This window comes from Podarcis pityusensis (genome assembly GCF_964106645.2).
Source record: "Podarcis pityusensis genome assembly, chromosome: 9".
Taxonomy (NCBI): Eukaryota; Metazoa; Chordata; class Lepidosauria; order Squamata; family Lacertidae; genus Podarcis; species Podarcis pityusensis.
In genome coordinates, this window is record NC_138034.1 from 67394817 (window position 1) to 67417035 (window position 22219).

The 22219-nt window shown below is 46.0% G+C and overlaps 1 protein-coding gene and 1 long non-coding RNA gene across 4 annotated transcripts; one reads left to right on the plus strand and one right to left on the minus strand.

Moving 5' to 3' along the window:
* The first annotated feature begins 1041 nt into the window (after window positions 1–1041).
* LOC308485408 (16 kDa beta-galactoside-binding lectin-like) lies at window positions 1042–22219 on the plus strand. Of its 3 annotated transcripts, none has more exons than XM_081021284.1 (6): window positions 1042–1166; window positions 17273–17456; window positions 18560–18616; window positions 18704–18783; window positions 20200–20383; window positions 22055–22219. In XM_081021284.1, exons 2-6 carry the CDS (start codon window positions 17448–17450, stop codon window positions 22199–22201), a joined length of 477 nt encoding a protein of 158 aa, XP_080877410.1. In that variant the 5' UTR covers window positions 1042–1166; window positions 17273–17447; the 3' UTR covers window positions 22202–22219. The 3 variants fall into 3 exon arrangements, with proteins under 3 accessions (XP_080877410.1, XP_080877411.1, XP_080877412.1); XM_081021285.1 differs by having other exon boundaries at window positions 1100–1206; XM_081021286.1 differs by lacking the exons at window positions 1042–1166; window positions 17273–17456 and adding an exon at window positions 17497–17599.
* LOC308485104 lies at window positions 3436–9157 on the minus strand. Its single transcript, XR_013990348.1, has 2 exons — window positions 8251–9157; window positions 3436–4805 (listed from the first exon to the last, which is right to left on the minus strand). It is a non-coding gene; the product is annotated as an uncharacterized lncRNA (long non-coding RNA).

Consider the following 22219-nt stretch of genomic DNA (forward strand, 5'->3'; position numbering starts at 1 on the left):
GTCGCTGAAGCGCACTGGAGAAGAAGGGAAATGCCTTTTCCAGAGCTGCGCATACTGGAGGATACCAGAGGACGCTCAGAGTTTGGGGGCTGCAGGGCAACCCCAGCACTTTACTTCCGGGTTTCACTGCTTGCGCATGCACAGACACTCAAAATGACATCACGCGCATGCACAGAAGTTGCAAAACATGACCCGCGCACACGCAGATGCGCTGTTGGATCTTACGTTCCATTCAGGATGCGAACGGGGCTCCGGAACAGATCCCATTCGCATCCTGAGGTACCACTGTACTGCAAACCTGGAAGTCAGTGTTCTGGTTTGCAAACTTTTTTCAGAAGCTGAACACGCTCCGTTTTGAGTGTTACATTTCCAGTTTGAGTGCCATGCTTCCGTTTTGAGTGTTATGCTTCTGATTTGAGTGCCACATCCATTTTGAGTGTTACGCTGTGGGCAGTAGCGGAGCTTCATGCTCCGGCACCAGGGGGCGGTGAGCAGGTGGGGGTGGGGCGGGGCTGGCGCGTGGCGCCCAGTGTGGGCAGGGGGCAGCCTCGATGGCACCCCACCGGGATCGTGCTGCCGGGGGCGGTGTGCTCCCCCCCCCACTCCTCTTCCTCCACCAGTGGCTGTGGTCTGTCTGTTTTTGCTATTTATTTTGTGTTTGTGTTTTTGCGGCTCTTTTCATTTTTGTTTTTGTGACTGTGTGGAACCCAGTTCAGCTACTGATTGATTGATTGACTGCAGTCCATTGTTTTATTGCTTTCATTTTATGGATCAATGATCTTGTTTAACAAAATTCATGTTAAATTGCTGTTTTAGGGGTTGCTTTTAAAAGTCTGGAACGGAATAATCCATTTTGCATTACTTCCTATGGGAAAGCAAGCCTTGGTTTTGGAACACTTTGGTTTTGGAACGGACTTCCGGAACGGATTAAGTTTGAGAACCAGGGTACCACTGTATATAGAAAGCAACCACCCTCGCACATGATTGGGGCAGCTCAGGACTGGGCCTGATGTGGCCGATGACATCACAATGAAAACAAACTACCACCAAAGAAAACACCAACTTGAATGGTTCCTCCCTTCCTCTCCCGCAATTGCAGGGATGGAGAGCCTTTTTCCGACAGAGCAACACATACTGAGCAACCTTCCGAAGACCTCCTGCTGGTGGTAGGAGGGGCCAGAGGCAAAAGTGGGCGGAGCCACAAATGTGAATTTTACCTTTGTACAGTAGGCTAGTTTCTACCTGCACTCAGGCAGTCCTCTCTGCCCTCCATCCAGACAATAATAAAATAGTAGAATTGTAGAGTTCAAAGGGACCTCAAGGGTCATCTAGTCGAACCCCTGAAATGCAGGAATCTCAGCTAAAGCAAGAGGTATTTTTTAAAAAAATACTTTTCAAATTTATACCTTTCATTAATTTTACAATCCATTTAACAATTTGACTTCCTTCCCCCTCTTTCTGTGGTTCCTTCAATTTATTTTTTCATATCTGTCTTGGGTCTCCCGCTGTTTTCAGACTACAGTTCCCATCATCCCTGACCACTGATCTTGCTAGTGTAGGACAACCTGGGGGCCTCCAGATGTTTAGAACATGCTGTCTGCAGCTGATGGGAGTTGTTGTCCAAAATGTTGACCTAGGGTTGCTGTTGTAATGTAGTGTGACCAGCCTAGAAAGCTTCTCCTTTAATGATAGCTGCCAATCTCCTACCAATTCCCACATTGCATACGGGGACAGATAAACCTTGCCCTGCAATTCTCAGCTCTATATGCAGCTAGCCAGCCGCAGACCTTGGGGTCTCAAATTTCAGTGGCACCCTGAGCGATGACAAAGTTTGGTGCTCTCCCTGCTTCTCGCCTTCCATTCTATGTCATAGTTGTGGTGCCCCCGCTGTTGGGATGCTGTTGGGAGTCGGGGGGCAATTGGCAGGCCCCCAGCTGGCTCCAGCCACTGGCTGGCAGCCGGGCGATACTCCGGTTCTCAGAACAGCATCAAAACTGTGACACAAGTCTCAGAGAAACCTTTAGAGACTCTGAGCACGCAAACCAGCAGAGATAAGAACTCTTTGCAACAGAAGAGGCGGACAGAGACATGTGTAAGCAATATTCAATGTTGTTGTTGTTTAGTCCTTTAGTCGTGTCCGACTCTTCGTGACCCCATGGACCAGAGCACGCCAGGCACTCCTGTCTTCCACTGCCTCTCGCAGTTTGGTCAGACTCATGTTTGTAGCTTCGAGAACACTGTCCAACCATCTCATCCTCTGTCGTCCCCTTCTCCTTGTGCCCTCCATCTTTCCCAACATCAGGGTCTTTTCCAAGGAGTCTTCTATTCTCATTGAAGCCTTATTTACCTAGGGATCCATCAGCCACGCCATCCCCGGACCTTGGAGGGAACAAAAGTACCAGGAAAGCAAAATCTTCTTTGGAGAAAAAGTTTATTGAAATCTGTGCACAGAGACAATCTGTACACAGAGACAACCAGCTGGATAGCTCCTGAAAATATACTGGCTGTAAAGCAAGACACTTCAGCAAACTTTCTTATACTTTCTGAGCACTCTCCCCCCTCCCATACCTTCTCAAATTATTCCCTTACATGGCACATCCATATTGCTTGCTAAACACATTTTATTGCTTGCTAAACATTCCTGTCTTTCTGCTAGCTAAGCACTCCCTCCCCTCTCCTTCGTACACGTGTCTTTTCTCATCTTTGCATTAGTAAGCATAAGACAGGAAAAGGGGCCTCTTTAGCAGGCCTGGTTAAATCTGCACTTTTGACCTGCCAGCCAAATTTAGTAGGTCTGGTTAGTTATTGCTAACAGCAGCGGTTTCTTGCTAGCTGGCTAGGCAGGAAACGAACTTTTGACCTGCCAGCCAAATTTAGCAAGCAGTCACTGGCGGTGTGCTAACTGTCTGGCCAAAATTTGCAGAAGTAAGATTAGCACAGGATTAGCACAGGAATTTACTGCAGATAGTATTTGAGAGCAACCTTTCTTAGGTACAGAGTTCTAAGCACAGAAAATATTGAGAGAAACCTTTTCCCATCTCCCTTTACTCCCTCCTCTTCTTTTGAACAATCTATTACTTAGATTCGTTCTGGGGTAGGGGTCTATATTCTCTCATTACAGCAATCACGCGAGGTCCCATCATGCGAGACATCATCTTTCCCATCATATTCTGCAAGCATTGCATCAAGCAGGGAATACAAAAGCAAAAAAGCAATAGAAGCATTATTGGGCCTATCACCATAGTAAATATCCTCCCCATCCATCCACCATTGGGCAACCAAGAATATAACCAATTCCATGGATCACCTTCTGTAGTTTTTAGCGGGTTTTCAGCTATCATTGTTTCCATGTGGTCAATTGTGGCCGAAATGCTGACATTATTATCTGGGATAAACATACAGCAATGAAAATGAACTAGCACACAAACTCCTCTCTATGTTGAAGATGTTACCAATGGGAATTCCATGTAGCATCAAACCTGGCCATTTAGCATAAGGTGGCATGTGCATACACAGCCAACAATTGGAAAGATTTAGCATTGTGGTGAACTTAAACATATCCTTGATATAAATATTGTCTTTCCACATCTTATGATAATTTTCTCCTCGTGATATTTTACTCAATAATCTAGTCCCCATCTGACCATGTTCACCAGGTGCAGCACCTTCCTTGTCTCCTGCAACTAGGAGAACGAGGAACACTAGGAGGATCATCAAGGGGATAGAAGGATCGGGTCGTCGTCTCCCGCAGAGCCTATGACGCTCATGCCAGCAGAAAAAGAGACACATCCATGTGGCAAGGGCAGTTGAAATAACTCCCATCCACCACCCCCAATCACTCCATGGTTCCTCCCAGCAATATTCAGGGGGTGTGCTCATTGTTGAAGAGCCCACTGATATTTGTGCCCGATTACCTGTTGAGCCTCAAGGATGAGAGCCCACCGGTGAGCTGATGCTCCCACTATGTGGGTCAACTTTTCTACTAACCCTGTTGGGTGGATTGAACTCTCGTGCTGCCTCCCTACTGACCAGAGCATATGGAAGCTGAAATCCTGGGGTGGCAATTCTTACTGGCACTTGTTTAGCAATTTCAATGCACACCTGGTTAAGGCTCCCACCCCTGCAATACTTGCATTAAGATAGGTTCCGTCCCATCTAACGCCTGGATTAAGATTAGAACCTGGTCCATCAGATGAGGTTGGTATAGTAACCTCATCAAACCCCTGTTTCCAGTAGTCAATGAGCACGCCATCTCTTACCACCGGCAAGACGAACCAGTCGTAGCAGAGGCCAGCAGGCCAGTAAGGGCGGTATGGCTCGGTAGGGTCAGGGCTGTGGGGCATAGAGCAAATCAATACAGAATATAACAGAAAAAAAAGGAAAAGAGAAAGTCCTTATGAAAGTATTAAATGTCCTGGTGGACTTCCTGGATCAGTCCCGGCACGGGTTTTCACGTTGGGGACGCTGCCCGCGGGCGTCCCTCCCATCCATTTCTTCAGCTGTGCGTTGAGATATCAGCTTCCGGTGTGATATCAGCAGAGCGGTCATCAGCGGAGGGTCTGGAGATGGTCAGCCGAAGGGGTTAATCAGGATTTAACTGCACAGTTCAATCTATAGTGGTCACTCTGGTGTGGTGGACCCAAGGGGTGATGCCGGCGAATTTCACGGCGGTGGGTGTGGAGAGCAGGACGGTATAAGGTTCCAGCACGGTTGTAGCTGCGTCCGTGCCCAATCGTTTACCCACACTTCATCACCTGGCTCGAACTGATGCAGCCAACACACAGGGGTTGCGAGCCTGGGTCCACCTGTCGAGACAAAAGAAAACTCGGAAGAATATCTGGACTTAATTATTCAATTGCATATCCTGACCAGCATGTGGGGACAACATTCTGACATATGGGACCGGTCTCCCAAGCACAATTTCAAAGGGTGACAGGTGGGTTCGCTTTGACGGGAGACTGCGGACCCTGAGTAATGCCAAGGGCAACATGGTCACCCAATTAGACCCGGTTTCCTGTGTCAGCTTGGACAGCTGATTCTTTAGAGTCCTGTTCATTCTCTCTACCTTTCCAGAACTCTGGGGTCTATAAGCAGTATGCAGCTTCCAGTTGATCTGGAGCGCTTTTGCCAGTCCCTGTAGGACTGCATGAACAAATGCTGGTCCATTGTCAGATCCTATGGACCTTGGCAATCCATAGCGAGGGATGATTTCCCTAAGCAGGCACCTGGTTACTTCAAATGCCTTTTCAGTCTTTGTTGGCCATGCTTCGGCCCATCCGGTGTAGGTGCACACTGCCACCAGCAGGTAGCGGTGTAGTCCACAACGGGGTAATTCAGTAAAGTCCACGACAAGATCTTCCATAGGTGCAGTTCCACTATGCTGAATCCCTGGGGGAGCTAGTGGTCCGGTTCTGGGGTTATTCTTTTGACACAGCAGGCATTTCCTGGAAATCTGGGCTGCCAGTTGGTAGAGGTGGGCTATATAGAAGCATTTCTCCAGCTGCTTGGTTGTAGCATCTGGTCCTATGTGAGTTGAATCATGGTATCTCTGAGTAACCTGCCGAGAAAGGGACTCTGGAATCCATATCCTGTCATCAGGGGTAAGGTACCATCCTTCTTTGGACAATGTCAGCTCCTGAGCGTCTGCAGTGTCCCTTTCCTGCTTCGTATAAGCTGGCTTGTCAGTGGTGCTTAAAATTTCTTCTGGGACCAGTGCTCCAATAACCGAGGCGGGGGCCAGTTCTTGGGCTGCTTCCTTGGCCACTCTGTCTGCCAATCGGTTTCCTCTGGCCACTTCTCCTGGTCCAGTCTTGTGTCCATAACAATGGATAACTGCCACTGCCTCGGGCTCCCATACAGCATCCAGAAGGTTCAACAAGGCTTGTGGGTGGGCCACCTGGCTTCCTCTGGAGGTAAGCAAACCTCTTTCTTTCCATAAGGCTCCATGGGCATGTAAAGTCAGGAATGCATACTTAGAATCTGTATAAATGTTTATCTTCTGTCCCTTTGCCAGGCTCAGGGCTCTGGTAAGCGCAGTTAGCTCTGCCAGCTGGGCCGATGTTCCAGGCGGGAGTGACTTTGCTTCGATCACCTGGTCTTCCAGGGCTACCACTGCATAACCTGCCTTCCGGTGTCCAGCCTCAATGAAGCTGCTTCCATCCATAAACCATGATGGCCACTGGGGGTCTGCTTCATCTTTAAGGTCAGGCCTGCTAGAATACACCTCATCCATTACTTCAATGCAATCATGCGTGGGCTCCTCACCTACTCCTACCGGTAATAGGGCAGCTGGGTTGAGGGTTGTGGTGACTTGGAATTTCTAACGCGGATGTAGTAGCATCTGACATTTCCTCATTTTAGCCTGGGAGAGGAAATAGGTGCCTTTCGGCAGATGGCACGCTGACTCTTTCCTAAGCGGCCTCGCCCTCCTCTTCTTCTTCTAACGGTGGACCTCCCGTCTTCAGGGCCATCAACTTCTTTGCCTGGTACTTCTCCTTTTTTCTTCTGGGCCTCTTCCTCTCTCTGATTATAAGTGGTTTGGGCTATTTTCTAACATCCATTTCAGGGTGTGGCCCATCTGGATTTTTCGGCAAATATCGGGCGCTGCTTGGGCTACAAAGGCAGTTTTTATGATAGGGGCATGGATATACTGGCGGTAGGCTTCCTTCAGCTTCTTTAAGTAGGCTCCAGGGGCCTCCTCTGTTCCTTGCACTATTTCTCTGGCCTCCACAAAGTTGGTGAGTTTTCTGGCTGCCCTCCTCATGCCATTTAAGACATTCTGGCGATAAGTGGTGAGGGTATTTTGCCCTTCAATGGTCTGATAATCCCAATTCAGTGTAGTTTCAGGATATCCTGTTGCAACAGCTTGATCTCCTGCCCCCTGCGCTCTCATGTGTGCTCGGGCTTCAGCATGAATTCGCCTATCCTCCTCTGTAGCTAGCAGGGCATCCATCAAATATTGCACATCATAAAAAGTGGGGTTGTATGTTTTAAAAAAAATTCCCTCAAACAGCTTAATGATTTTGGCAGGGTTTTCTTCAAATGAAGGGTTTTGGTTCTTCCAATTACAAACATCTGCACTAGAGAAGGGGACATGTTGAACTGTATAAGTTCTATTGGGCACCACCCCGTTAGGTCCCGTGGGGGCCGGAGGGTCATACACTCTATGGAGAGGCATCACTCTGGCCGCGCCCTCCTCCTGTGTTTTATGTGCCCTATGGAGGGTCACTCTTTTCACTGCCTTCCCCACTCTTTCTGCCACTTTCTTCTCTGTTCCCCTACACATCCCGCTGTTTTTAACATATGGGGACTGACGTCCACTTCTCCTGCATAAGGTTCCACATACTTTCTCAAACGTTCTGCCTGTTCTTATTATCACCTATCAACTTAACTAATCTTTTTACAAATTCCTCATCCTCACCATCCTCTTCTCGTTCCTCCCTTTCTCCATCCTCGCCCAGGTCTACCAATGCATTGTCCACGGGATTGGGGGCTGAGCCATCTGTTCCCTGTGGCGGGGGTGGTGCCAGGGCTGTTGCCGGGGCATGAGGTGGTGGGGCATCAAAACTTTTATCTTCTTCCCTCTCTGAATCCTGGAGGACTGGGGGGTTGTCCTCCTGTCTTCCTGACTGAGCAGATACGGCTGCCTGAGACTTTTTGGCAGCATGACTTCAGCCAGGAGGGGGGGGGGGTTCTGTTCCACATTGGTCTTCCATGTGGAAATGTAGGGGATTTGATCAGGGTGGACATTCAAAATGTTCTGATATAATGGATTAATGAGTTGCAAATCAAGGGTCCTGATGGACGGCCAATTTGTTATTTTGGGGTGGGCCAATCTAATTTACACAATGTCCTCATCCTCCCCTCTCATCAGCTTGAATCCCCAAAAGCATTTCAAAGGGGTACTTTTACTTTGGCCAGAACCCATTTCTTCCAGATACTTCACACACAACAGACCTACAATCGCTCGGCCAAGGGGACACTAAGCCCTGGCCCACACTTGACAATTCAGCCACTAGAGTATCTTGACATGCAACATACAACATACAAAACACACCAATATAATTTCAACATGTAACACACTAAACACACCAAAATAATTTCAGCATGCAATACTCAAAACACACCAAAATAATTTTCCCCTCTGTTCCCCTTTTTACCAAACCTTACTGGCGGCACTCTACTGCACAACCAGGTGAGGCTGATCAGGCCTCGCCCTTTCCGTCGGGCTGCCCTTTCCGTTGGGCTTACCTTTTTCCGCTGCGGACCTGTCCCCTCGGCGCCGTCCTCTTTGTTTTTCTCCCTCAACAAGATGTCTCCACTGCAGGACAGTGTGGCTGGCTCCCCCCACGAAACAGGCGGGGTGCGCACGGGAGCCTGCAAACGCTGCTGAGCTGTTCACCTTGGTTGAGCCTGGCCCTCCGGTCTGTATTGGGGAGAGGGCTTATCCCGGACGAGCCCCCAAAGAAATGAAGCCTTATTTACCTAGGGATCCATCAGCCACGCCATCCCCGGACCTTGGAGGGAACAAAAGTACCAGGAAAGCAAAATCTTCTTTGGAGAAAAAGTTTATTGAAATCTGTGCACAGAGACAATCTGTACACAGAGACAACCAGCTGGATAGCTCCTGAAAATATACTGGCTGTAAAGCAAGACACTTCAGCAAACTTTCTTATACTTTCTGAGCACTCTCCCCCCTCCCATACCTTCTCAAATTATTCCCTTACATGGCACATCCATATTGCTTGCTAAACACATTTTATTGCTTGCTAAACATTCCTGTCTTTCTGCTAGCTAAGCACTCCCTCCCCTCTCCTTCGTACACGTGTCTTTTCTCATCTTTGCATTAGTAAGCATAAGACAGGAAAAGGGGCCTCTTTAGCAGGCCTGGTTAAATCTGCACTTTTGACCTGCCAGCCAAATTTAGCAGGTCTGGTTAGTTATTGCTAACAGCAGCGGTTTCTTGCTAGCTGGCTAGGCAGGAAACGAACTTTTGACCTGCCAGCCAAATTTAGCAAGCAGTCACTGGCGGTGTGCTAACTGTCTGGCCAAAATTTGCAGAAGTAAGATTAGCACAGGATTAGCACAGGAATTTACTGCAGATAGTATTTGAGAGCAACCTTTCTTAGGTACAGAGTTCTAAGCACAGAAAATATTGAGAGAAACCTTTTCCCATCTCCCTTTATCATGAGGTGGCCAGAGTACTGGAGCCTCAGCTTCACGATCTGTCCTTCCCAGCGGTATATTTAAAGGCATTTTATTCAGCATAGTTCAGGAACAAAGGAAAACATGTCTGCTTCCCTTCGTCTCCAGCAAAACAGCAGCAATACAAAAGCTATCTACAAACGGAAGTTCCCAGCAGATCTGTGCTGGAAGTAAACAGGCTTGTGACACACAACAGTCATGCCTGTATCCTTTTAAGGTGGAATGGAACTATATCCTAACACCCCCCAGGCTCTGCGCCCATTGCGACGAAACCAGTTGCACCCCCCTAACTCTGACTCCAAGTTAGCTTCTCTGCCTTGTCAACTCAGTTAAACTGCTCTTTAGACACAGCATAAGTTTTTGGCCAGACAACACGCACATCCTTCAGGCTGGCTGATTTCTGAATCTCTCTGGGCTTTTCTCCAAGTCAAATCCCCCGACCCCAGCAGGGCCTAGAGAAAATAAAATGTTCATGATCAGAATAATTGTAACTGACAGAACTTTTGAAGAAAAATGTGAGTTTCTGCTCCCTAGGATCTCTCTCTCCTATAAGGCTTTGGAAAATAAAATAATAATCATTTTAGCAGTATTGACAGTCATGAATTGCGACAACAGTGCGGTTCCATGTCTCAGACCTCTCAAAAGAATTCAAAGGCATCGGCCAGCATCTGAGCATAATGACTGATCACTGAGTAATTGGGAAAATTTGGAGCAGAGAGGAAAAAGGAAATGGTTGGAAAACAGATATTTGGGGAAAAGGTGTTAGATGGTAGAATCATAGAATCATAGAGTTGGAAGAGACCACAAGGGCCATCGAGTCCAACCCCCTGCCAAGCAGGAAACACCATCAGAGCACTCCTGACATATGGTTGTCAAGCTTCTGCTTAAAGACCTCCAAAGAAGGAGACTCCACCACGCTCCTTGGCAGCAAATTCCACTGTCGAACAGCTCTTACTGTCAGGAAGTTCTTCCTAATGTTTAGGTGGAATCTTCTTTCTTGTAGTTTGGATCCATTGCTCCGTGTCCGCTTCTCTGGAGCAGCAGAAAACAACCTTTCTCCCTCCTCTATGTGACATCCTTTTATATATTTGAATATGGCTATCATATCACCCCTTAACCTCCTCTTCTCCAGGCTAAACATGCCCAGCTCCCTTAGCCGTTCCTCATAAGGCATCGTTTCCAGGCCTTTGACCATTTTGGTTGCCCTCCTCTGGACACGTTCCAGTTTGTCAGTGTCCTTCTTGAACTGTGGTGCCCAGAACTGGACTCCAGGTGAGGTCTGACCAGAGCAGAATACAGTGGCACTATTACTTCCCTTGATCTAGATGCTATATTCCTATTGATGCAGCCCAGAATTGCATTGGCTTTTTTAGCTGCCGCATCACTCTGTTGGCTCATGTCAAGTTTGTGGTCAACCAAGACTCCTAGATCCTTTTCACATGTACTGCTCTCAAGCCAGGTGTCACCCAACTTGTATTTGTGCCTCTCATTTTTTTTGCCCAAGTGCAATACTTTACATTTCTCCCTGTTAAAATTCATCTTGTTTGTTTTGGCCCAGTTCTCTAATCTGTCAAGGTCGTTTTGAAGTGTGATCCTGTCCTCTGGGGTGTTAGCCACCCCTCCCAGTTTGGTGTCATCTGCAAATTTGATCAGGATGCCCTTGAGTCCATCATCCAAGTCGTTGATAAAGATGTTGAATAAGACCGGGCCCAAGACAGAACCCTGTGGCACCCCACTAGTCACTCTTCTCCACGATGAAGAGGAACCATTGATGAGCACCCTTTGGGTTCGGTCAGTCAGCCAGTTACAAATCCACTGAGTGGTAGCATAGTCAAGACCGCATTTTACCTTGCTGAAATCAAGGTAGGCTACATCTACTGCGTTCCCTTCATCTACCAGGCTTGTAATTCTGTCAAAAAACGAGATCAGGTTAGTCTGACACGACTTATTTTTCAGAAATCCATGCTGACTATTGGTGATCACAGCATTCCTTTCTAGGTGCTCACAGACTGTTTGCTTAATGATCTGCTCCAGAATCTTCCCTGGTATTGATGTCAGACTGACTGGGCAGTAATTATTTGGGTCCTCTCTTTTCCCCTTTTTGAAAATAGGGACAACATTTGCCCTCCTCCAGTCTGCCGGGACTTCGCCTGTTCTCCAGGAATTCTCAGAGATGACTGCCAGTGGTTCTGAGATCACAAAACTCTTAATCTTAGAGTCCTGTGTTTGAATCCCATGTTGGGCAAAAGTTTTCTGCATTGACCCGCATGGTCTCTTCCAACTCTACAGTTCTATGATTCTATGAAATGAATGGAGACAGAAGGTAACAATGATTTATGGCAGTGATGGGGAACCTATAACCCTCCAGATATTGTTAGACTACGGCTCCCATCTTCCTTGGCCATTGGCCATGCCTGCTGGGGTTGATGGCATTTGGCGTCCACAAAATCTGGAGGATTCCCTGCTGCTGCTATAAAGAGGGAGAATATTTTTAGTACCTTTGGGGGCTGGTGATTGTGTTTGACTGCTGCAGAAGACAATAAGAAGTGCTTTGCTGGCCCACACCAAGGTTTACCTAGTTATTTCTGTTTATTTAAAATATTTATAATCTGCCTTTCATCACAGAGTGGTACCAAGGCACAATAAAAGGAATTAAAGCCAAGAGATCTCAATAAAACAGATAAAAAGGAGCAAATAAAATCGCATCACCATCAGTGGGACATGTTGTTTACATTCTGACATTTGTCATTGAGAGATATATTGCCTCTCAACATGGGGGTTCCATCTGTTAGAAATATTTCCATGGTGCAGCCTTCTCAAGGCAGTTCACAAAGAGTTTCCATAAAATCACATCAGCAATTTACTAAATAGCCCCACCAACTGAACAGGTGCAGATAAACGCAAGTATTGGCACATCAGTCAGACAGAGACTGAAATCAAGTCTTCAAGGTCGTCTTAAAGGCAGCAGAAAGAGGGTGATGCACAGGTCTTTGGGGAGTGAATAACAAAGGCATGGAGCCACCCAGTGCCGGATTTACATACAGTGGTACCTTGGGTTAAGAACGTAATTCATTCTGGAGGTCCGTTCTTAACCTGAAACTGTTCTTAACCTGCAGCACCACTTTAGCTAATGGGGCCTCCCGCTGCCGCCGCACCGCTGGAGCACGATTTCTGTTCTCATCCTGAAGCAAAGTTCTTAACCCGAGGTAATATTTCTGGGTTAGCGGAGTCTGTAACCTGAAGCGTCTGTAACCTGAAGCGTATGTAACCCGAGGTACCACTGTATAAGCTAAACAGGCTATAGCTTAGGGCCCCACTCTCTTTGGCCCCCCCCCAAAAAAAAATTTAAAGGAAAAAAAACCGGATGTACTGTACATTTCCAAAATACAAGATAAAAAACAAATAAAATAAAACCTACATACAGCAACAGTGTTTTGTGTTGTGTAGGCTCCTATGATGTGAGTAATGGGCTCCACCTGCTAGCCTGCTCCCTAAGATATCGTGGGTTTGCTCATTTCTATATATAGGGTGCCTACATTCTGCATGTGCAAATGGCTTTAGAAACCTATTAGGTCCATAAATTACCATATAGCATCTATTCAACACGAAAACAGTGACAATTTGTTGTTGACAAAGGACAGCTGGACATAGAATGGGCCCCATGACCTTCAGTAGCTTAGGGGCTCATCAAACCTAAATCCGGCCCTGGGGCCACCACAAAAAAGGACCTGGTTCTGATACCTGCATATCTAGCATATCATAATGGCAGGGCATAGCCAGCTTATAGCTAGGAATGGATTTTGACTCTCCATTATTTCCTCTAATGCTATAAGCATATAACACCACACTTGGCAGCGGACCCTGTCCAGCAATTTTTAAATGACCCTGCTCTGGGGCCACTTGGCCAATTAATTAAAAAAACAATAGCTTAGACAAAAGTATTGTGAAAAGTTAATGCTTACAGCATTAATGGCAGTATGCCTCTGCTGCTATCAGGCCTCATGCAAATACTCTTTACCTGTCTGCCAGCATCCACTTATTCCACTCAGTCTTTCCTGGAAGTAAATCCTTCCCTGACTTCAGTGATTCTTATTTCCTCTTAAGTACAGTTAAGACGGCAGCCAAATAACATCCTTTGATGGTCCATGTTTCCAACAAGCTGTATTAACGTGCCAGCTCCTTTCCTTGACAGCACAGCTTGCAAAATCAAGAAATTACCGTATTTTTCGCTCTATAAGATGCACCAGACCACAAGACGCACCTAGTTTTTGGAGGAGGAAAACAAGAAAAAAATATTCTGAATCTCAGAAGCCAGAACAGCAAGAGGGATCGCTGCACAGTGAAAACAGCAATCCCTCTTGCTGTTCTGGCTTCTGGGATAGCTGCGCAGCCTGTGTTCGCTCCATAAGACGCGCACACATTTCCCCTTACTTCTTAGGAGGGAAAAAGTGAGTCTTATAGAGCAAAAAATACGGTATATCAATGAAAAGATTCAAAGTGACAACCAGCCGCCTGATGTGATGCCACCAGCCTCAGATGGAAACAGGGGTCTGGATTCTGCCGTGAGCGTCTCTTCGCTCCCTTCAGCTGCTCGCACAATTAATAACAGGGACGAACATTTACATGAATAAACAGAAGGGATTTGGTCTGTGCAATTAGATCCCAGAAGATAAAAGGAAGTTCTGCTGAACTCTGCAGAGCTTTTATTGATATATATAATCACCATAACCATAATAACCTTTTATTGAGGGTGAAAGAGGAGAGCGCAAAATATGGTCTGAAGCTCAACATAAAAAAAAACAAAGATCGTGGCCACTGGTCCCATCACCTCCTGGCAAATAGAAGGGGAAGAAATGGAGGCAGTGAGAGATGTTACTTTCTTGGGCTCCATGATCACTGCAGATGGTGACAGCAGCCACGAAATTAAAAGACGTCTGCTTCTTGGGAGAAAAGCAATGACAAACCTAGACAGCATCTTAAAAAGTAGAGACATCACCTTGCCAAGAAAGGTCCGTATAGTTAAAGCTATGGTTTTCCCAGTAGTGATGTATGGAAGTGAGAGCTGGACCATAAAGAAGGCTGATCGCTGAAGAATTGATGCTTTTGAATTATGGTGCTGGAGGAGACTCTTGAGAGTCCCATGGACTGCAGGAAGATCAAACCTCTCCATTCTGAAGGAAATCAGCCCTGAGTTCTCACTGGAAGGACAGATCCTGAAGCTGAGGCTCCTATACTTTGGCCACCTCATGAGAAGAGAAGACTCCCTGGAAAAGACCCTGATGCTGGGAAAGATTGAGGGCACAAGGAGAAGGGGAGACAGAGGATGAGATGGTTGGACAGTGTTCTCGAAACTACCAACAGGAGTGCCTGGCGTGCTCTGGTCCATGGGGTCATGAAGAATCGGACACGACTAAACAACAACAACAACAATAACCATAATATTATTTCAATCCTGCCTTATCTTCAGACAGCTTACAGCTAAAAATACAAAAACACAGGTCTTGAGTTTGATCTGCATCTGTCCCTGTTTCAGTAGAGCATTATAGGTCACCAAAGTTGTGCAGGGGAGGTTTCTGTCCCCGAAAAGGCTAATCTAAAGGAATAATTCACCTGACCATCTTTGAGGGAAGAGCATAGGAATGATTTTCTCCTTTGCAGAATTGGGACAGCTAGTCACTTTGTGAATGCATATGCAAGCAACAAAATCACAAACAAATGTTTACCGGGCATGGACACTTGTGACTCTATTCTTAGGAAACTGTCCGGACGTGTCTTTAAAAATGCCTTGAACTATATGAATGAGTAGGCGAAGGTTTCCACAGCAGGGAGATAAGCCATTTTGACCTCCCAGTTGCTGCATTTAACAGCTTCTGTTAAAGGCATAGCCGCAGAACCTGATTGGAAAAACTGGCAGCTCCAGAATCTGCAACAGCTGATGCAACAGCACCCCACGAGGGCAGAGGGATTTTTAATGGTCTCTGAAGATGCCTTTCAAGCCGATTCACATTGCTGCAAGATTGCTGCTGACACTTTTTTTTGCTGCTGCCTCTTACACTGGGCCTGCGTAAAGAGTCTGTCTCCAACTATGAGGAGAAATTAACGGACCTGTCAACAATGTCGATTAATTACAATGCGCACCGCCCGCCCCCCAGCATTGGACTAACATTAGATGCAACCCAATATTTTCTTCCCTGAAAAATAATCTGTATATATAGAAATGTTTGTATTTATGATCTTTATATTTATAAAATATTATGCCACAATATATTTGTTCAAAGGAAGCCAATGGGGTGTAGTGGTTAGAGTCATGTCAGGCTGGGACAGGTGAGTCCTGGGTTCATATTCCCCAGGACTCAGCCACAATCCTGTCTTTATTTTCCAGCCCATGGGTAGGCAAACGAAGGCCTGGGGGCTGGATCCGGCCCAATTGCCTTCTAAATCCGGCCCACGGACGGTCCTGGAATCAGCATGTTTTTACATGAGTAGAATGTGTCCTTTTATTTAAAATGCATCTCTGGGTTATTTGCGGGGCCTGACTGGTGTTTTTACATGAGTAGTGTGTGTGCTTTTATTTAAAATGCATCTCTGGGTTATTTCTGGGGCCTGCCTGGTGTTTTTACATGAGCAGAATGTGCGCTTTTATTTAAAATGCATCTCTGGGTTATTTGTGGGGCATAGGAATTCGTTCATATTTTTTCCCCTTCAAAATATAGTCCGGCCCCCCACAAAGGCTGAGGGACAGTGGACTGGCCCCCTGCTGAAAAAGTTTGCTGACCCCTGCTCCAGCCCTTCCACACTGAAGACCAATAAAAGTGTTTTAACAGGGTGTTTCCCAAACGTGGGTCTCCAGCTGTTTTCAGACTCCAGTTCTCATCACCCCTAACCATTGGTCCTGCTAGCTAGGGATGATGGGAGTTGTAGTCCAAAGAAACAGCTGGAGGCCCAGGTTTGGGAGACCCTGCTCTAACTCCTCCTTTTCCATTGGCTCAGTTGCTTGCTGGCCTAATGTTGTGATGTGAATGAGAGGAAACCATGTACGCCATCCTGGGTTTCTTGGAGGAAGAGTCAGGGCAAGGATGTCCTCTCCAGATGTTTTGGACTACAGCTATCATCACCCCAACCTGCACAGGTGAGGGCTAATCCTGATGGGAGCTGGGGCCGCCAAAGCATCTGGAGGGTACCAGGTGAATGAAGGGCAGCAGGAAGACATAGCACCAGCCACTGGGGAACTTTTTTTTTTCCATTTTCCTTTGCATGAGATTTTTCAACTGTTCTTATATGTTCTTTCAATGCTGATTTCAAATCTGAAATTGATTTTTCTGTATATACTATAGTTATCTTTCATTTTACGACTTTTGCTGATATGTCATATTTACACTGGGGATAAGTGCACACTGACACGTTGATCTACCCTAACCACATGGTAATTATTGTATTGCAAACTTATTTTTTCTTAATTTTTACAGTTTTTTAAACCTAAATATTTGTCTTTTTTAGATGGACCATGGCTTCTTCAAGTAGACAAAAATGTGTCTCTAGCATGTACCGGTACATGAAAATCGATTTCAGATTTGAATGTATATCAGCATTGAAAGAACATATAAGAACAGTTGAAAAATCTCATGCAAAAGAAAATGGAATTTTTTTTGTTCCCCAGTATACTGCGTATCCCAAGGCAATACATTTTTTTGCATACCTCCAACTGTACATAGATATACATGTCATTTTCAATGCTATACATGTCATGTTTAATGCTTTATAAGTCACTTACATTTATACTCATATTGTACTACTTTGGCTATGTGTTTAATAAAATATTGAATTCTTGTATTATGAAAAACGAAGATTATGGTGAAAAGTGAAAAACATGAATTGCAAAAAAACTAGAGCTTACAGAACAAAACCAACTTCAGATATGAAATCAGCACATCGAAATTAGGTTACAACAACTGCAGGTGTCAATGCAACAAAAAATTTGTTCCCCAGTGTAATCACTATTCTCCTGCGTTCAAAGCAGGCCAGCTGTGTTGCTTGTTGACCCTGATTTTCCTCCTCCTTGCATTTCTAGAGAGCTCCAGTCACAGCAGACCCTTTTTGTCAGGTGGTGCATTTCCCCCCAGCTACTTAAAGGCACCATGGGGCACTTACTTTTTGCAAGGTAGCAGGCTGGTACTTCTTTTGCTGAGGCACAGAACTGAGACTGGAAGGGAGAAGGCATCGCTGGACCCGAGCGAGATTGCATCATGGATCCCGTGAGTCCTCTTTACTGTTACTCTTAGATTATTGATATTGAGATTGTTTTACAATCAGCAGGACCCAAACAAGGCCAGAAACTTATAAGCATCAATAGGTCTCTTTGGGAAGCGGTGTATCAGCTAGGAAAAAAACACATTTTGTATGTGTCGCTATTGCATGGACCTGACTTCTATCTTTTTCTCTTGCTTTGGGGTTCTTGAAAATCTATTCTTGGTGCATCGTTAGTAGGGCTGTCCTCTGTTGTTGATGATGGTATGCTATCCATACAGTTGTGCTTTCTAGCATAAAGGGTCTCTGCCCTGCAGAGCTTACAATCAAACATCTACCTGTGGGAGAGATAAGTGTAATTTAGGAGGCGGATGTATACCAATGCAGTTCGGCATACTCAAAAAGTCTTTCTAGAAGGCGTGGGCGTTGAGGATTCACAGAAAAGGCAAGATTTGATGAGGGCTTGGAAATGTGTGTTTGAGAAAAAAAATCTCCAAATGAATCTGAACTTCAATGTCTAAAATCCCTGGTAGAGGACAAGGATCCTGAGATCACGTTAAGGGTGGCCAAATTCTCTGCAATTGCCATAAAACCTAAGGAACAAGCTGTGCTGTTATAATGATTAAGGTTTTAAATGATAATTTTAGGTTATATGTTAGTGAATAAGTTTTAATTTATATATATTTTTAACTGTTCCTATATCTGTATTGTCCCTGTTATACCTCATTGCAAATTCAAATGTACCCCTAACGTGTTTGATGATTTCCTTGATATTGTATGTGGGCTGGAACTGGTCTGTGACCGAAATAATAAAATTCATTCATTCATGTGTTTGAGTGGGTATGCAAAAAATAATAATCTGTGGTTTGTTTACAGCGTCTTTAGGCTTCCCTATAAGAGTTAGTGGAAGCAGCACTTTTAATTGGAGGTTTAACATGGGAATAACATGGCAGGAGGGAGAAGTAATTGCTTGCTTTGTGGGACTAGCAAGCTGCTAGTCTTAAAGATCTGGCAAGCCTTGGATTCCCAACACTGTCTGTAGCAAATGAAATTCTCCGTGCTTCTGCCTACTGATTTATTGGCGACTCTTTCCTCTTATCCTGTCCCATAGGTATTAGGAAGTGCCCTCATTGATCCATGGACCCGGTTTTACGCCAAGCCAATGAATGTAAGAGCCTTCACTTTCTTGCCCCTTTCCCTCCTAAATCTCACCATTCCACCATCGCAGCTGAAGACGTGTTTCCCTCTTCCCTAGGGGCTGGTTGCGACTGATTTTGTCCTTATGCACGGAGACACTGTCCAAGTGAAAGGGAGGATCTCGTCAGATGCCAAAGAGTAAGTTGAGAAGGAGGAAAGTGTCCTGAGACTCTTGTGGTGCATTCATATTACTGCTTTGGAGTACAGAGAAGTTGCTATCTCACCTGCTTGCCCCCCAAGCTGTTCATATCAGCATGGCTTCAGTTAGTATAATAGGTAAAGGTAAAGGGACCCCTGACCATTAGGTCCAGTCATGACCGACTCTGGGGTTGCGGCACTCATCTTGCTTTACTGGCCAAGGGAGCCGGCGTACAGCTTCTGGGTCATGTGGCCAGCATGACTAAGCTGCTTCTGGCGAACCAGAGCAGTGCACGGAAATGCCGTTTCCCTTCCCGCCAGAGCGGTACCTATTTATCTACTTGCACTTTGATGTGCTTTCAAACTTCTAGGTTGGCAGGAGCAGGGACCGAGCAACGGGAGCTCAACCTATCGCGGGGATTCGAACCGCCGACCTTCTGATCGGCAAGTTCTAGGCTCTGTGGTTTAACTCACAGTCCCAGGGTGGAGTGTGGAGAATCCTATATTGCACACTTTGTGACTCCTGTTGCACGACAGGGCTCTCCAAACTCTGATCTGTGAGCTTCGTTCAGGTGGCCCTCAGCCTGTCAGCAAAAACACAATTCAAAATCCTACAGCACCTGTTGCAGCACATTACAACACGCAGGGAAAAAATCACTAAGTTCTCTATGTGGACCTGCAGTGATTCTCAAGTGACCCATGGAGGGAGGGGAAATGTTGGGATACCACTGTGTTCAGGCACTTAAGAGCCATGGGCGAAGGAAGCAGATTTGGGGGTCTATCCTGCCACCCCAACAGTCTATATCAGGGTTTCCATAATTTGGGTCTCCAGCTGTTTTTGAACTCCCATCATCCCTAGCTAGCAGGACCCATGAGCGATAATTGTAGTCCAAAAACACCTGGAGACCCAAGTTTGGGAAACTCTGGTCTATACAGTGGTACCTTGGCCTACATACACTTCAGGTTACAGACTCCGCTAACCCAGAAATAGTGCTTCAGGTTAAGAACTTTGCTTCAGGATAAGAACAGAAATCGTGCTCTGGCAGCGCAGCGGCAGCAGGAGGCCCCATTAGCTAAAGTGGTGCTTCAGGTTAAGAACAGTTTCAGGTTAAGAACAGATCTCCGGAACGAATTAAATACTTAACCCGAGGTACCACTGTATGCTGCACTAGGTTGCTAATTCCTGTGTGATTCTGTTGCATCCATGAGCAATAGAACCAGGCTTTATTTCTATTTATTTTTAAAGCTACTGTTCTCATGAAGCCCAAATACAGCACTAAATGCTCTCACTGTTTGGCATACAGGTAAGATGGCCATGAGAGGGGCTGCATAGTTGTTGTTTGTTTATGCAGAAGTCCAGGAAGCCTTAACCTCCACGCTCTTGTTTTCCATAACTTCCATAACTTCCTCTTCAAGTTTTGTCGTGAATCTGGGCCGTGATCGCGACAACCTCGTTCTTCACTTCAACCCCCGCTTTGACTACCAGACGGACGAGAACACCATTTTGAACACCATCGTGTGCAACTCCTTGCAGGACAGCGTATGGGGGAAAGAACAGAGAATCACCGATTTCCCTTTTGAACAAGGTGCCAAAGTTCAGGTGAGGGTGTGGCAGTCTTATCCAAGGTCCGTGTGCGAATGGAGCAGGCAAGGGAGTGGCTCCTCTGCAGAGGACATGAGTTGGGAGGCCTGCAGCCTTCATGAAAGGGCCTTCTCGGTAGTGGCACCCGCCCTGTGGAACGCCCTCCCACCAGATGTCAAAGAGAACAACTACCAGACTTTTAGAAGACATCTGAAGGCAGCCCTGTTTAGGGAAGCTTTTAACGTTTGATGCATTACTGTATTTTAATATTTTGTTGAAAGCCGCCCAGAGTGGCTGGGGAAGCCCAGCTGGGTGGGGTATAAATAATAAATTATTATTATTATTATTATTATTTTATTGTACTCCTATCGACCCCAGCCAGTATGGCCAATGATCAGGCATGGGAGCAAAACCTGAACATCTGGAAGACCCCAGGTATCTTTTCCTTAGAGCAGGCACCCCCAACTCAGCCCCCCAGATGTTTTGGGACTACAACTCCTATCATCCCTAGCTAGCAGGACCAGTGGTCAGGGATGATGGGAACTGTAGTCCCAAAACATCTGGAGGGCCGAGTTTGGGGCTACCTGCCTTCCTCCTTTCAAAAAATGCAGTTTATATGTGTAGAACTGGAATGCAGGTGTCTGAAGTCTGGCTTGACTGAATAAGACTTCTGTGCTTTTATTTTTTAAAAAATATGTGCACAGGCCAGCTCACCTTTGCCTATAAAAAACTAGCATGTAAGGATTCTAGCCTGGCCCTCCTGAGAAGCTAGTTTTCTGCACACTGGTTCTTTCCCTCCTGTGATTCTATCTCTAGCTCTGCATTCTGTACCAGCTCCACTCCAAGCTTGGAGGAGGCCCTGCAAAATAAAAAATATAGATGGAGGTAATTTTTATGCAAATTATGCATCTTCAGTACAAATGAGCAACTCTGTCTTAATTCTGGGTGTATATCAGTTTGCATCTGGCCTGAGCAAACACTGTAGCTGCAGTGAGGCTGCTCATTGGGAGAATTCTGTGTGCAAAATGCAAGGCTGGTACAGTGGCTTGGGCGATACCTTCTATTGTTCTAATAGAATTGTAGAGTTGGAAGGGAGACTGAGGGTCATCTAGTCCAACCCCCTACAATGCAGGAATCTTTGTGTAACATTTTGTGTAGCGAGCATTTTCACAAGTTTAAACATTAATATGGTACACCCCTCTCCCCATCTTATCCTGTTTGTAACATGAGGGATTAAGTCCAGGGGTCAGTAAACTTTTTCAGAAGGGGGCCGGTCCTCTGTCCCTCAGACCTTGTGGGGGGCTGGACTATATTTTTTTGGGGGGGAATGAACGAATTCCTATGCCCCACAAATAACCCAGAGATGCATTTTAAATAAAAGGACACATTCTACACATGTAAAAACACGCTGATTCCCGGACCGCCAACAGGCCGGATTTAGAAGGCAATCTGGCCACCAGGCCTTAGTTTGCCTACCCATGGATTAAGATAACTCTGGTCCTTGGGCTCTGAAGTGCCTCAGACTCGGCTGAAATGTAAAGCACTTGGGTAGAAGCAGCCTCAGACAGGAAATGGAAATGCTGAATGCCCAATGTCTATGCAGTAGTTGCCATTGCTTTTAGTCTTTCAGGGCATGTAAAGTGTTTAGTGTCCTGATTTTCTCACGACTCCTCCTCCTGCTTCTTCCAGCTTTCCTTCATTTTTCTTTCTGCGGAGATCAAGGTGAAGCTGGCAGAAGGTCACGAGTTCACCTTCCCCAACCGGCTGGGCCTGAAGACCATCAGCTACATCAAGGTGGAAGGAGACTTCAGAATCAGAGCCCTCAAATTTCTCTAATTTCGCCTTGCGTCCCTG

What these genes read in the sequence shown, in the direction of transcription:
- LOC308485408 (XM_081021284.1), top strand. An exon ending in ATCTCGTCAGATGCCAAAGA is followed by an intron (nt 18,784 to 20,199) that starts GTAAGTTGAGAA and finishes TTCCTCTTCAAG; the next exon opens with TTTTGTCGTGAATCTGGGCC. An exon ending in AACAAGGTGCCAAAGTTCAG is followed by an intron (nt 20,384 to 22,054) that starts GTGAGGGTGTGG and finishes TGCTTCTTCCAG; the next exon opens with CTTTCCTTCATTTTTCTTTC.